At 37.0% G+C, this 13,759-nt stretch overlaps 1 protein-coding gene across 3 annotated transcripts in view; it reads left to right on the top strand.

Annotated features, from left to right (window-relative positions):
* The window catches only part of INSC (INSC spindle orientation adaptor protein), a 143,399-nt gene that overhangs the window by 75,898 nt on the left and 53,742 nt on the right, over positions 1-13,759 (top strand). For all 3 annotated transcript variants that reach the window (XM_062576849.1, XM_062576850.1, XM_062576847.1), the window contains exons 5-7: positions 2,598-2,721; positions 5,098-5,211; positions 11,715-11,840. In XM_062576849.1, coding sequence (XP_062432833.1) covers positions 2,598-2,721; positions 5,098-5,211; positions 11,715-11,840 — 364 coding nt within the window. The remainder of the gene's footprint in view (positions 1-2,597; positions 2,722-5,097; positions 5,212-11,714; positions 11,841-13,759) is intronic.

Raw genomic sequence — 13,759 nt, forward strand, 5'->3', positions numbered from 1 at the left:
GGCACATTGCTGGGTCATGGTCAGTTTGTCATCCACCAGCACTCCCAGGTCCTTCTGGGCAGAGCTGCTATCCAGAAAGTCAGCTCCCAGTTTGTACTGGTGCCTAGGGTTATTTCTCCCTAGGTGCAGGACCCTGCACTTGCCCTTGTTGAACCTCAGGAGGTTCCTCTCTGCCCAACTCTCCAGCCTGTCCAGGTCTCTCTGAATGGCAGCACAGCCCTCAGGTGTGTCAGCCACTCCTCCCAGCTTAGTATCGTCAGCAGACTTGCTGAGGAGGCACTCTGTCCTCTCATCCAGGTCACTGATGAAGAAATTGAACAGGATGGAACCCAGGACTGAGCCCTGGGGAACTCCACTAGCCACAGACCTCCAACTAGACTCCGCGCCACTGATGACAACCCTCTGAGCTCTGCCTTTCAGCCAGTTCTCAATCCACCTCACTGTCCACTCGTCTAACCCACACTTCCTGAGCTTCTCTAGAAGGATGTTATGGGAGACAGTGTCAAAAGTCTTGCTGAAGTCAAGGTACACAGCATCCACTGCTCTCCCCTCATCTACCCAGCCAGTCATTCCATCAGAGAAGGCTATCAGATTGGTTAAGCAGGATTTCCCCTTGTAAAATCCATGCTGGTTACTCCTGATCACCTTCTTTTCCTCCATATGCCTGGAGATGACATCCAAAATGAGCTGTTCCATCCTCTTTCCAGGGATGGAGATGAGGCTGACCAGCCTGTAGTTCCCTGGGTCCTCCTTCTTGCCCTTTTTGAAGACTGGAGTGATACTGTCTTTCTTTCAGTCCTCGGGCACCTCTCCAGTTCTCCAGGACCTTTCCAAGATGATGGAGAGCAGCCTGGCAACAACATCCGCCAGCTCCCTCAGTACCTGTGGGTGCATCGCATCGGGGCCCATGGATTTGTGAATGTCAAGCTTGCCCAGAAGGTCTCTAATCCTGTTTCCCTCAACTAAAAGAACGTCTTGCTTTCTCCAGACTTTCTCCCTCACATCCAGGCTCTGGGGTTCCTGAGGGCTGCCCCCTTAGCAGTGAAGACTGAAGCAAGGAAGGCATTCAGTAACTCTGCCTTCTCTGTACCCTTCGTCACCAGGGCCCCCGCCCCATTCAGTAGAGGGCCCACATTTACCCTAGTCTTCCTCTTGCTGCTCATGTATTTGAAGAAGCCCTTCCTGTTGTCCTTAACATCCCTTGCCAGACTCAATTCCAACGGGGCCTTAGCCTTCCTTACCGGATCTCTACATACTCTGACAGCATTGCTGTAATTCTCTTCTCTGTGTGAAACTTACATTGTGAAATTGGAGTACTGCATGTTCCTGCATGTGCATATCCACATATTAGTAAATCAAACACGAATAAGTATGTATTTGTTTAAATTGTGGTTGTTGGTTTACACAGCTGCATGCACTTTAGAATGCTATCTATTTAAGAGACCAGAAAATAAGAATTTCCTTTATAGTTTTTATCATGATATTTTCCCCTGGCTGACAGAAGTTACTCTCCAGCATTGTTTGATCAATAATCTTTTTCTATTTGCTTTAAACATTGTGCAAGTCATTCTGCTCCAGAGATCTTCAGGGAAAAAGACACCGGCTAATTATCAGGAAAGAACATTTCTTGAGCGCTACTGTTTTTTGACAAACCCACAAAGCCTAGAATCTTCTATATGCTCCTTTGGGAAATACTGACTTTAATGAGATCTCTGATATTGTAGTGTCTGCCCCAGATCATCCCTCACACTCCTTGAGTATTTGACAAAAAGATGATACAGATCATGAGTGAGAAATGGGTACAGCTGAAAAAGGAAACTGCTGTGTAGATGGACACTGCTCAGCCAAACTAGGGTGGCTTGCACTGGTGGAATATGTTTTTACAATTCAAATGAATGTATTTCTGAGAGGAAGTATTAGTTATTTCATTTGAATTGTATAACGTTTTCCATCTTTGTCTTGCATGTTCAGTTGTAGTCAAGTATCACTGGTTACAGAATAATTACACTAACTCTGTAAACCTACTCTGTATAATCTTTTTGCATAGAAGACCAAATTTTGCTTTTGAGTACACTGTGTGAGTTTAAAACAAATGTACTGATCTAGGGACACACTTCTTTTAGGCCCTTATCCTGCTGTCATTACAATATGGCAAAGTGAATAGAAATTAAGATTCTTGAAACTACTTCTTTGGTATTGAAAAGTAGAAGGATATGCACAGCTGTGGTTGAAATACAGGTACACCGTAATGGACTGCAACTATGGACTGCAGCAAAAATTGGCCTGTAGTCTGTGAAGTAAAGTGTTATCCGGAGATTATAATTAATGTCCACAGTTACCGTTTGCTATTATACCTACTATGTTTAGACAATACTTTGATAAAATCTGCTGTGATATTAATGACTGATAATATCTGCTGTGATATTAATGACACAAAGACAGTGTCCTGGTGTGAATAATTGAATCTCCTTTATATTCCCATTATTAACATACTGATGCAATATCAAGAGCTCACTGTGACAATCAACTTGATAAAAAAAATTGTTGCCTGTTGCATCTTTTTATCCTTCAGCTTTTCCCTTTCTCCTTCTTTCTAGGTGCATACAAACTGAGGATGAACAGATACTGAAATCCATGAAATCTTGTATTAATAAAACACTCACTATTGTTGCTCAGTATTTTGGCCAGTTGATAGAGCTGGTTTTAACATGTGAGGCACAGGTCAGTTTTTTTTCTTTTTTAAAAAAGTAGTAGTAGTTTAAAAGTATGTAATCCTGAAGGAAAATATCCACTCAGGTAGGAGTGTATAATTACAGCTCTCGATTTTCAACAAACCTATGATCAGTGATTCAAATACCCTGCAAAGAGATGCAGGTGCTTGTTTTCTGAGACAGCATAGTCTCAGATTCTCCAAAAACTTTGGGTTTGATCATGGCTTTACTGTTATTCCATATGTATTAACCTAGTTTTTCCAGAACACAAGCTTTCTTCATCTTTAACACTTGTTGATCTGATTCCAGTATTCTCAGCAAAATGATCTTGCCGCTCACTGTGTTAATCACTTTTCCTGTTAGGCCTCTTTCACTTTAAGAAAGCTCATCTCTGGACACTGTCTTATTAACAAAACCTTTGGACCCATTTACTCTCACCCTATGCAGACAATGCTTTTCTTTAGAAATCTGGAAAAAAGCCCTTCCTATTCTCATGATTCTCATTAAGAACAAAATCTTTTATACCATGTATCTATAACGTATATTATTGCAGTGCACTTAGTTTTTTAACTAGTGCCTGTCATAGACTCTAAGAAGTAGATAAAATGTAGCATTGTATGCAAGCTGTACATGAGTATCAGCATTCTTTTTGCATCAAAAGAGAAAATAACTCCTTGCATGGCAAACAAAAAAGATCAACAAAACCAATAACCAACCAAGAGTGTTTTATGCTGTAGCTGCATGAAAAAAATGAAGTAATGTAGAAGTGTGTAGAGATGTGTAGAAGTGTAGAAGAAATTTACTACTTTGTAAAACAAGATTACTGCATAGTATTGCTGAAATTCTAATGCACCCTGGTGCTTTAAGATGGCAAGCCCTATTGTTGTGTCTCTCTTTCAGAATTATCCTTCATAGGTTTAAGAGATTACTGCCAGGAAGTGAGAATCCCCAGAATATATTCTCAAGAGTTACAATCAAACTAACAAGCTTTTTGCCGATGCACTTTGGTTAGGTTTTATGACAGCTACATGAAATGCCATGTATGAGTCCAAGTATGTAAACAGTTGCACGTCACTAAAGGGTTCGAAATGACAAATTCAGTGAGTAGGTTGTGATTGTTCTGAAGCCTAGTCTTTTTAACCTAAAAAGGTTAAATAAAGGTAATAATTCTTCATTGTTAATAGTTCTGTCTTGGAGACTTCGACATTATTGATATATATTAAATTCTACTCTCTTTTTCTTTTAAGGAAGCAGAATTAATTACTTTGTACCACACTGTGTGTATTTGCATGGCTGAAGACTTAAAGGCGAGATCATTAATAGAAACAGTTTTAGGAGCAGTTTTCTGAGCTTTTCAGTCATGTGCTGACTTCTGCTGCACAACTGGCTGTCTGCTAGTCTAAAGCAGTCTGTGTTTCAGTGTTAGAGGTTAGGACTCTCAGTTTCAATTGCTTATGCTAGAATTTCTTTTCCAATTAATGTATCAAGATTTTGTTCAGGACTGGATTAATTTCAAAATATAAACCAATAAGTTTTGCCTTTTTCAGAATATTTTTCTATGGAGAAATGCTAAAAGTGGGAGAAATGAGAGCACAGCTTTTTAAAGAGAAAATAACTGAATTTTGTATCAGTAACAGTGTAAAGTGTGCCCTATTTATTTGCACTTCTTACAAAGTTGTACTGAAATTGAAAATGTTTACCTTCATCATTCTGTGGAGTGTAACTCATTCTTTTGTGCACTTACAGAGAGAGTAAAATTCAATAAACTTCTAACAAACAGCTTTGTTAATCTGTGCAGCTGCAGTGGCACACATGCAAAAGCTGTTTAAAACTATTCAGAAAGAGAAGTGTTTAATCTATTTCATATATTGGAGAGTTAATTATATTTTTCTAAGAGAATTACCTGTATTGGTTAATGAAATTTTCTGTGTAGATTGAGAATAGTGATGACCCAGAGCCTTAAAAATAGTGTTATAGCAATAACAAGGTGGAAATTTTGTATCACCTTGTGATACAGCCTCTGCACTAAGAATTTCTGAAAATTTTAGTTTCATTCTAAGCCAAAATAAATAATAATATACTAAATAACTGCAGAGCTCTTTATGAATACTTTCAAACTCGTACCTGTTTTCTTACTCCATTCATATTTATTTTAAAGAGCACTATCCATTTTTGGTTACATTATTCAAATATAAGTAAATGTGATAAAGTTTTATCAGAATCTCCTGCCTATATCATGTTTTTTTCCCCCTTTTCTTTCTCTGAGTGAGAAGTAACATAACATTGACTTAATAGACCAGATTTTCCACTCCATCTCAACTTTAAATACAACATGGTAATGTTTCTCAGTGGAAGTAAGTGATGTTTGTTATCTTATGTCACACAGAACCTGCTGAGACAAATAGAATTGTCAGACAATGTGTACATCACTGAGTCGGCTATTAGTAGTTTATTCAGCCTTACCCAGGAAGGTGCTCATCTGTGCCGCATCATAGCTAAGGTAAGGGTGTATTTGGATTAATTCAAAGTAAAACTAATGATACTAGTGAATTAATTGTTTTACTTAGCACAGTAGCGGTTGTGAGCTTTTAAATGTACAGTATGAGATAAAATTCTGTATTGCAGGAGATAGATAATCTAAGTCAAAGAAAAACTAGTTACTTTAAGAGACTGTTCTTTCTTCTGCGGTTTTAAAATAAATGGAGCATGTAACAGTGAGGAGATAGAGAACAGACAATAGAGCTCCTCTGAGTTAATGATTCTTCGTGATACAGATATTTCATAGAATAATTCAGGTTTGAAGGGACCTCAGGATTCATCTAGTCCAATGTCCTGGTCCTGATGGTGAATTTAATTTTTTTTTTCTCCCTCTATATCCAGTTAGAACCTCTCTTATTTAAATTTATGTCTGTTTTTTCTTGTCCGTGTGCTGGGTGCTACTGAAAAGGGCCTGGCTCTGTCTTATTGACAACCTCCTCTTAGGCACTGGAAGGCTGTTATTTTATTTTACCCACCTCTGCTCCTCCTGTGCTCTCCAAAATTCCTTCTCACTGGAGATGAATTGCTTTATCTTGTGCTTATACAACCTAGGTGGCATCATTTATTCAGTCACCAAAACAAGTAAAGTGGGAAGAACCTCTGAATAGGTTCAGCAGGCCCACTTAATATTGATAATTCAGTATCTTTTAGATGAGAGATTTAGACTAAAGTTGCATGGGCAAGCAGAGGATCAGGAAGCTTCCATGTCCTTGTGATTTATAGATGTCTTAGTCTTTCAGACATGATCAATTGCTAAGCTTAAAATCAAGTCTCATTCCAGATTAAGATATTCTGATGTCAGTTTGTGAAGTCTGCTAACATATACAGCACATTCCTCCCAAAATGTATTTAATCCGTTGAATCTGAACTTAAAACCTCTATGTTGAGGGAACACATGATGAATTGGAAAAACAGTGAGCCAGTAGTAACTTTGTAGTAGCCCTATGCTTTATAGTGCAAAAATTATTTCTATTAATATCTCAATTCCTTGTTCAGGCTATTGTTTTGCACATAACAGAAATAGGTGAGTGGTGATGGTGATGAAAAGACATGAAGCAAAAGATTTGGATGTAATTCCTTGGCTTATAGCTGAGCTCTGAGTTTAGTCCTGAAATACATCACTAATAAAGGGATGTCTGTCTCTGGCAGTCTTTTACTGTTTCCCTATAAAGACTCTTCAGAAAGAATTATGGGAATAAGTGTAAACTGATTATCTTTATTAGATTTTTTTTTTAGGTCAAACTGGTTCAGAATACTGAGATAACGTTATGATGTACCTCAGAAGTTCAAAATGTTATTCAGACCGAAATAAGTATCTGAGTATTTTTTTGCTGCTGGATGTGGTTTTGTCATGAAGTAAAACAAATTTCAGTTGCTGGGCAGATCCCAAACCCAGCAGATTGTCCAAAGACAAATGTGTTTATTTTATGACATTATACTGTGATGTACCGTAATAGAGCACTCACCCAGTCAACATTATGATAATGTCTTTATTCATTGTGATCCTAATCTTGTGTCATCTGAAGCATAGTTCTTACTGATTGCAAGAAGTCAGGATCGGTCCCTAGGTGAAGAGGGGTATCATTGCAGTATAAGTTACTTCTGACAGAGTGTATTCTCATTCACTGAGTATTTGATGCTAAGGGTGAGTGTAAACCAATTGCTCTGCCAAGACCCGTGATATTAGTAACGCCTTCAGAGTTGGCACCACTGAGGATACTTGAATCTTGAAAAAGTGAGAATGGTACGGCATTGTGTGAGGTCAAGGATGGGATAACCTTATTCCTCTTGTTTCTTAAGCTTCTGTTCTGTGATGCTCCAATCCTGTGCTCTGCTCAAAGATGAGGTTAAGTAGCACCATCTAATGATTATTTTTTGCTAATCTGTATTTAGATGGATATTTGCACCATAAAAAGTACTGCTTTGTTCCCAAGACTGTGAATGAGGTCAACTCAGAAATGTGTAGTGGATCCTGGCAACAGCTTGAGAGGTTTAAGTTTTTATAAATTGGTATTTGAGCTCCACTCAGTGGTATCCAAAAACAGTGTTATAATGTTGAATATTAAGGAAATGCAGAGCTAACAATTTGAGGAAAATTGGTCTTCTGCTTTCATCATTTTGAGAGTTTCACAATTGTTTAAATTATGTAAATCCCTTAATTTATTGCTAATACTGTGTTGATGTGTCACAGGATGCACTAAGTGGTTTCCAGGTGATGAAATGGATCCCCTTACAAAAAGAACCCGAAGTGGTCTTTGCCAAATTATGGTGATGTTTCCATCATCTGACTACATGTCTGTTTCCTCTGTGCACTGAAGTGCTTTTGTCCTGACTCATCATAATCCTTCACCTTCTGTATTGCCTCTGTTACTTGCATCAGTGAGCAATGTGGCAGAGAAATTGTAACAGATCAGAATTTTGAAATCAATTACTTAAGTAGTTACTTATGGCAGTGAAAAAGTGCAAGGTGATAAAAATTTGGAGCTTAGTGTGCTTACTAAGAGGGTGAGAATGGATTCAATTTTTGCAAAGTTCTGAAAATCTCCCACAGATGCTGAAGTTTCCTTGAGAGTATTCTTATTATTGCTTGTAAAAACTAGTCAGAGAAGTGAGAGGATAACTCAACAAATTTGTCATGCAAACTTGAAGTCTTACTTTCCTTAAGAATGTGGGATTTTGTGGGACTCTCTTTTAGTTTTTCCTTTCTGTCTCAAACTATAAATAACACATCTTGGACATGCAAATCAGGGACCATGATAATATAAGGCTAGCTGGAACTGATTTCTTGCATTACATTTTGATAAGAATTTCTGCCTCTCTTCCCCTTCCCCCTCCCCCATGATACAAAAATTTAAAAAGGCTTTGAAATGCTAAAACCCTTGCTGAAAAAAAGTCTGTAATTCTATTCCAGTTGGAGGCACCCTTCAACTCACTAGAAACTATTTTGAGCTTAGCACTGAAAATTAAAATACAAGTGTTGTTTTAGCATGTAACTTCATAATCTGCTGGGAAAGTGTCATGTTGCTGATTCATCCTTGCAGCCGACTAGTTGTTCTCACTATCACAACTATAAAGATTAAGATCTCTAACACAAATGAGTAGCAGCACAGACAAGGTAAGAAATAAGGAAGGGAGAAATCCTAAAAGAAATCCTTAAACTCTGTGCTAAGCAAAAAAACAATATTGTGCTATGAGTTTTGGACCATAATATGTAGTGCTCATCTGCAGACAACTGACAACAGCATGGTGCAGTCTCCACAGGTTTGGGCCTTTTTTTAAAAGCAAAAGTGAAAATGAGTAAGCAAGAGTCAGGTGGAGCATTTATTCCAACAACCAGAGAAAAACATACGAAGTTTTGCTGCAATTTCTGCCTGCAGATCAGTTTCCCATGTTTGGAACCAAGTGTTGATAAAATACACCTCTGTCACGTTTTATGACATATGCTTAACGAGCACTGACAGTGTGACTGACTTACGCTGTTGTTGTCTGGGGTTTCATCCACTGCAGGGATGCATTCACAAAAGTCTCTTCGATTATATTATTTCTATTGGATTTTGATCCTGAGATCTTTCATGTTAACCCTACAAATCATAGTCTTGGTTACTAAAACTATCTTCATGTTTTGAGATCCTTAGGAGACCTCAAACCGCAGAAGTTATAAACTCTGAGTAGAGTGGAGCACCTGTAGAAAATTGGTATTACTTGAAGTAGGCTGGTTCTACATCGATTCAACTTTGTAATAACCAGAAAAATCAACAAAAGTCAATTCCAGAGTAAAAATAAATGTGGGGAGGCAGAACAATACAGAAAAAAAGTCTTTGATATTAAGAAATCCATTTAACTGATGATCAGTTAGAGTGTAATATTAACTGTATTGGACTAGATGCTATAATAATAAGGTCCTAAAAAGAGAGAGAAGGAAAAATGAAGATAGCTGAAGCAGGTGTGTTGTACTTGCTCATCACGTCTGTCTTTGGAGGAGCTGAGCCTGAATGCTTGACAGAAGTTTGAGTCCCATATGGATGTGTAGCAGATAAGCTGCTCTCAGAAAAGCGTATAATATATCTTTCCCTTAACTTCCTCGTACCTCAGTTGCCTTTCTAGTAAATATTTACTATGAAGACTTCTTTGGATATCTTTTGGGCTAATTAGAAATGTTCTTCTCCATCCTGAGGGGAGACTTGAAGAGAATTTGCTGCAACTTGAATTACAGCAAGAACAATTCTTCATGTGTTATTTTGGCATTTCCAGTTTTGGACCAAAAGTCTGCAAGGGATAAACAAAAGTATGCTTAGACATATTGGGAGATTTTGGAAAGATGTTCTTTTAATTAATCTCCAAAGTAAGCAAAGCTCAATGTTCCTTTGTCTGAATAGTACTATTGACCCATTTAACCAACTCACTCGTGTTTATCCCTGTCAGATGGAATAATTCTGTCATTATTGATAAAGGTACAGGGGACAAATTTGGAAAAAGTGAGTAAATTCTAGGGAATACTGTGAAATCCCAGAAAAGCTCAGGGCAGTTGAGTGCTTTTGACATGCTGCAAAATCAGGCTCGATATTTGTTGCATATCCCGTATTTTACTATAGCTCTCTAGATTCATTACTTGTGATCAACCTTTTACAGCTTGGTAATGGCACATAGGGCACAAAATAAACAGTTTGGATCTCCTCCTGAAAAACACAGTAATAAATCACTCCCTGTCCATCAGAGGCAAAAGCAGGGCATCTATTTGTCATATAGAAAGCTTGCAGAAAATGTACCAGCATCACTGGAGATTTAGTGGTGTCATCCATAAACTTGTACTCATTATGATCAAAGTAGAGAATCAGATCATCTCTGATTCTGCTAAATTATAGAGACTTTCAACTGACAATAGAAAAAGCCAAAAGCAATTATGTTATGTTTGGGGATAACTCTACTATACTAGTTAATTCTGTGTTTTCTGTAGATGATTTAATTACTAATTGGGTGAAATATTAATATCCTTTTGTGGAAGAAAACCATGACTGATACATATTTTTATTACTGTTCCACCTTCATTTGTTTTAAAGACTCAGATATGTCTTTCTGTAGTAGGCTATATATAGCAATACTATATATAAAATAATCTTGCACTTCTTAAAATTCCAGAACCAAATTTTATTCTTATCTGTAAACTTACTGTTTCCATTAATCTCATAGAAAAAACACATATATATGTGAAGACATAATACAGAACTTATATCGTGAAAATATTGAGGTGTTCTTTTTGTCCAATTCTGGTCTTTTTTTAAAAGAGTATCTTCTTTTAAACTGGTATCTATCTTTGCTAAACTTGCACCAAAGAGAGAATTTTACTTGCAGTATTATATTTCAGTAGAACTAATACAAAAATATAAAAGGATTCTGAAAATGAGTAAAGTCTGAATCACATTCACTTAACAGTACTGTGTCAGAACAGCCTGTTGAGCTGAAGGTTTTCAGGTAACGCAAATAGTTGAGGAGAAGAAAATTATTTCTTAGGCAGGCTTAAGAAGATCTAAGGGTATATATTACTCTTGATTATCTCTTGGTCTCTGATTCCTGTTATTTTCAATTCATAACTGTAATCTGAATTTTTGTAATCTAAGCTCTTCATCTGTAATTAATACTTTAAATACTTCCTTCTTTATTCTGTGTCTGCTTTCATACAATATAAGGCATCTGGATTCTACCTGGTGCCATAGCATTTTGAAATGTAAAACATGCCAATAAAAACCAGAAGTGTATCTATTATTTTCTGTATTTATTTATATCTTTCTATTTATTATGTGAACTTTGCAAATAGTTAATATGTTCACAAACTATGTTAGAAATGATTAAGGTTAGTTATTGTCTGGATGCGTGTATACTCAAATCTTTACGTCATTAATTGGAACATCTATAAAAAATGTGTAGCAATGCAAATTTCATGTGCTTGAGAACAAAGATGCTATGGATTTTATCTGTATAGAATTTTAACACCTATTTCCACATTATTTTCCACTGCTCTTCAACCATATGATTTCTCCTTCATATTTTAGCATTAGGCAAATACCTTATGGAGCTCAGAAATGTAAAGAAATGGGAAATACTTACTAACAGAAATCTATGTTAAACTAATAGGTCATGGTTGAACTGTCACGCCAACTGCAGCCCATTGATAATTCTTTGTAATTTTCACATGAATGTCAAGTTTAGTTTAAGTTGTGCTTGTGAATGGTAAAATCAATAGTTAAAGCACACCTCCCACTGAGGTTATATTACTTTTCATCACTTAGTTTATAAGCATTAATCAACTTGACTTCTCTGCATGTGCTTAACATTTCTTTGTTGGCGTTGTGATGATAACTAATTGGGTTAAATTACTCGGGGAGTGTTTCTTCTCCCCTCACCCCAAAATCCAAACCAAATACATGGGAAACACAGTGCCGCTTTCTTGATTTTGTTCTTCTCCTGCAGGAAGGAGGTGTAGTTGCTCTCTTTAAAATCTGCCGACAGGATTGTTTCAGGTGCCTCTACCCACAGACGCTGAGAACATTGGCATCCATTTGCTGTGTAGAGGAAGGGATGCACCAGCTGGAGAAGGTAGGCACTTCAGCATTCTATACTGGCTGCATTGTAAAACACTGGAGTCCTGTCTTTAATCTTTTCTCAGATTTGGTAGATTAGTGACATTTGTACAACACTCCATAATATGTTTTTCGAACTGAACAGATCTTCAGTCTTCACAGAATTAGTTGCAGCAATAACGTAATCCTATTCAGTTGTTTGAAAAAAAAAAAAAAAAAAAACTCTAAATGAGGATAGTTTTCATAAAGTGGGTAAATATGTCAGTGGCTGCATCAGGAAGCTAGTGAAATAATCTCTGAAGTCTTTAAAGTCTTTGTTTAGAAACTCCAATATTTGAAGTGTCCAAACCACAGAAAGCTTTGTACCTGTCTAGATCCTTTTCCTGACACTCAAACAGGGCACCTGCTTGTGATACTGAAGTGACTTGTTGGAATTGTAATTGCACAAAAAGAACTGGAACAGATACAGTAGCTAACCAATAGCAAAATGCATCTGCTCATCAGCAACAAGTCTCATAAAAGCCAGTTTTAACTGGGATGAATAACATCGAAACATTATCCTGATAAAATTGTATCAACTGCTTAGGCTTTATTCCTATCTCTTGCTATATACTGCTGTGTTTCAGAAAATGAACACTTCTCCTGGTCACTAAATCATGATCTCATCCTTTGAATTTCATAAAACAGTCATCTTTCACCGCTGAATAATGGCCCCTTCAAGTTAATGATAAATGAGTTCACTGCCACTTTACATTGACATACCTTGTAATTTACTGCCCAGAACTGAAGCAAACCGTGACAGAACATCTGCAGCAAAAAGTAAGTCTCTGAGCTTACAGTAAATGAAGATGATTTTTGACATGATGCTAGTTTAGACTGACACCAGAATCAGTCTAAAAGGATCTTTCATTATGTCCGTAATAATAGTGAAATTAATAGAGTTAGAGATAGGAAAGATTAATTAAACTTACCTGGTCCAATTCCTGGCAGTGTCAACATATATTTAGTATGGCCCATATCAAAGCTGATGAAACAAGAGTCCTAGAAAAAGAGGTAACTCTCAAACTCATATGTCTCTAATCTGCTTTAATGTTGGTCACAAGAGAAGTTACTTGGGGTAAATTTTGTCAAAATCAGAGTTGGCATAGGTTTTAAAGGATTTTTAGCTGAAATCATTACTACTGCACTCAGTAGTTCATTTTTACCTAGACCTTAAATTCTTAAATCTGTATCTTGGAGAAACCTACGTCTGGAATACAAGAGATTGGAAGTTAATCCTACTCACCTGGTGGCAGAACAGACAAAGATTTGTAGGAGTATTTGGATATCACTGGCAACTACTTTGCCTAAAATTGTGTTATTGAGGATCTATATGTTATGTGGTTCCATTACATTGTGGGGGTTTTTTTTTGGAGGAGGAGAGGTAGGGGAAGGAGGAAGGAATATCTCATATATCAAAAGAAGCAAAGAAATTTTACCTTCTAGGAGGTTAATGTTCTTTCATATACTAGCAGAAGTTGAACAAAACAGGCCATTACAGTGCTGTACTGTGTCATCCTGTAAATATCTTTCAGTCAGGTTTGCCAGTCTATATAGCTGATGGATTGAGGTTAGTTTAGTGAAAGCAATAGTTGCTGTGATTGTCTTCTGGAGCTATTATTGGGGGATAGTAAACAAGAAGTTTTTACTACCCTTCATACCCTCTTCTCACCATTTCTTGTACATCTATTTAGAAGCAAAGAGATTTTCTGACATTATGGAATCAATGGAAAGTGCATTGGATCAGATGACCAGGATTTTGATCTGGACACTACACCACTTTCTGATACTGTCTTCTTTAAATAAGCCTGATTTTTTTTTAATTTGAAGTAATCTTGCAAAGAACAAAAAAGAGAGTTAACAATATTAGCATTCCTGTTATTGCAGAAATTATTG

This window comes from Rhea pennata, chromosome 5, assembly GCF_028389875.1.
Source record: "Rhea pennata isolate bPtePen1 chromosome 5, bPtePen1.pri, whole genome shotgun sequence".
Taxonomy (NCBI): Eukaryota; Metazoa; Chordata; class Aves; order Rheiformes; family Rheidae; genus Rhea; species Rhea pennata.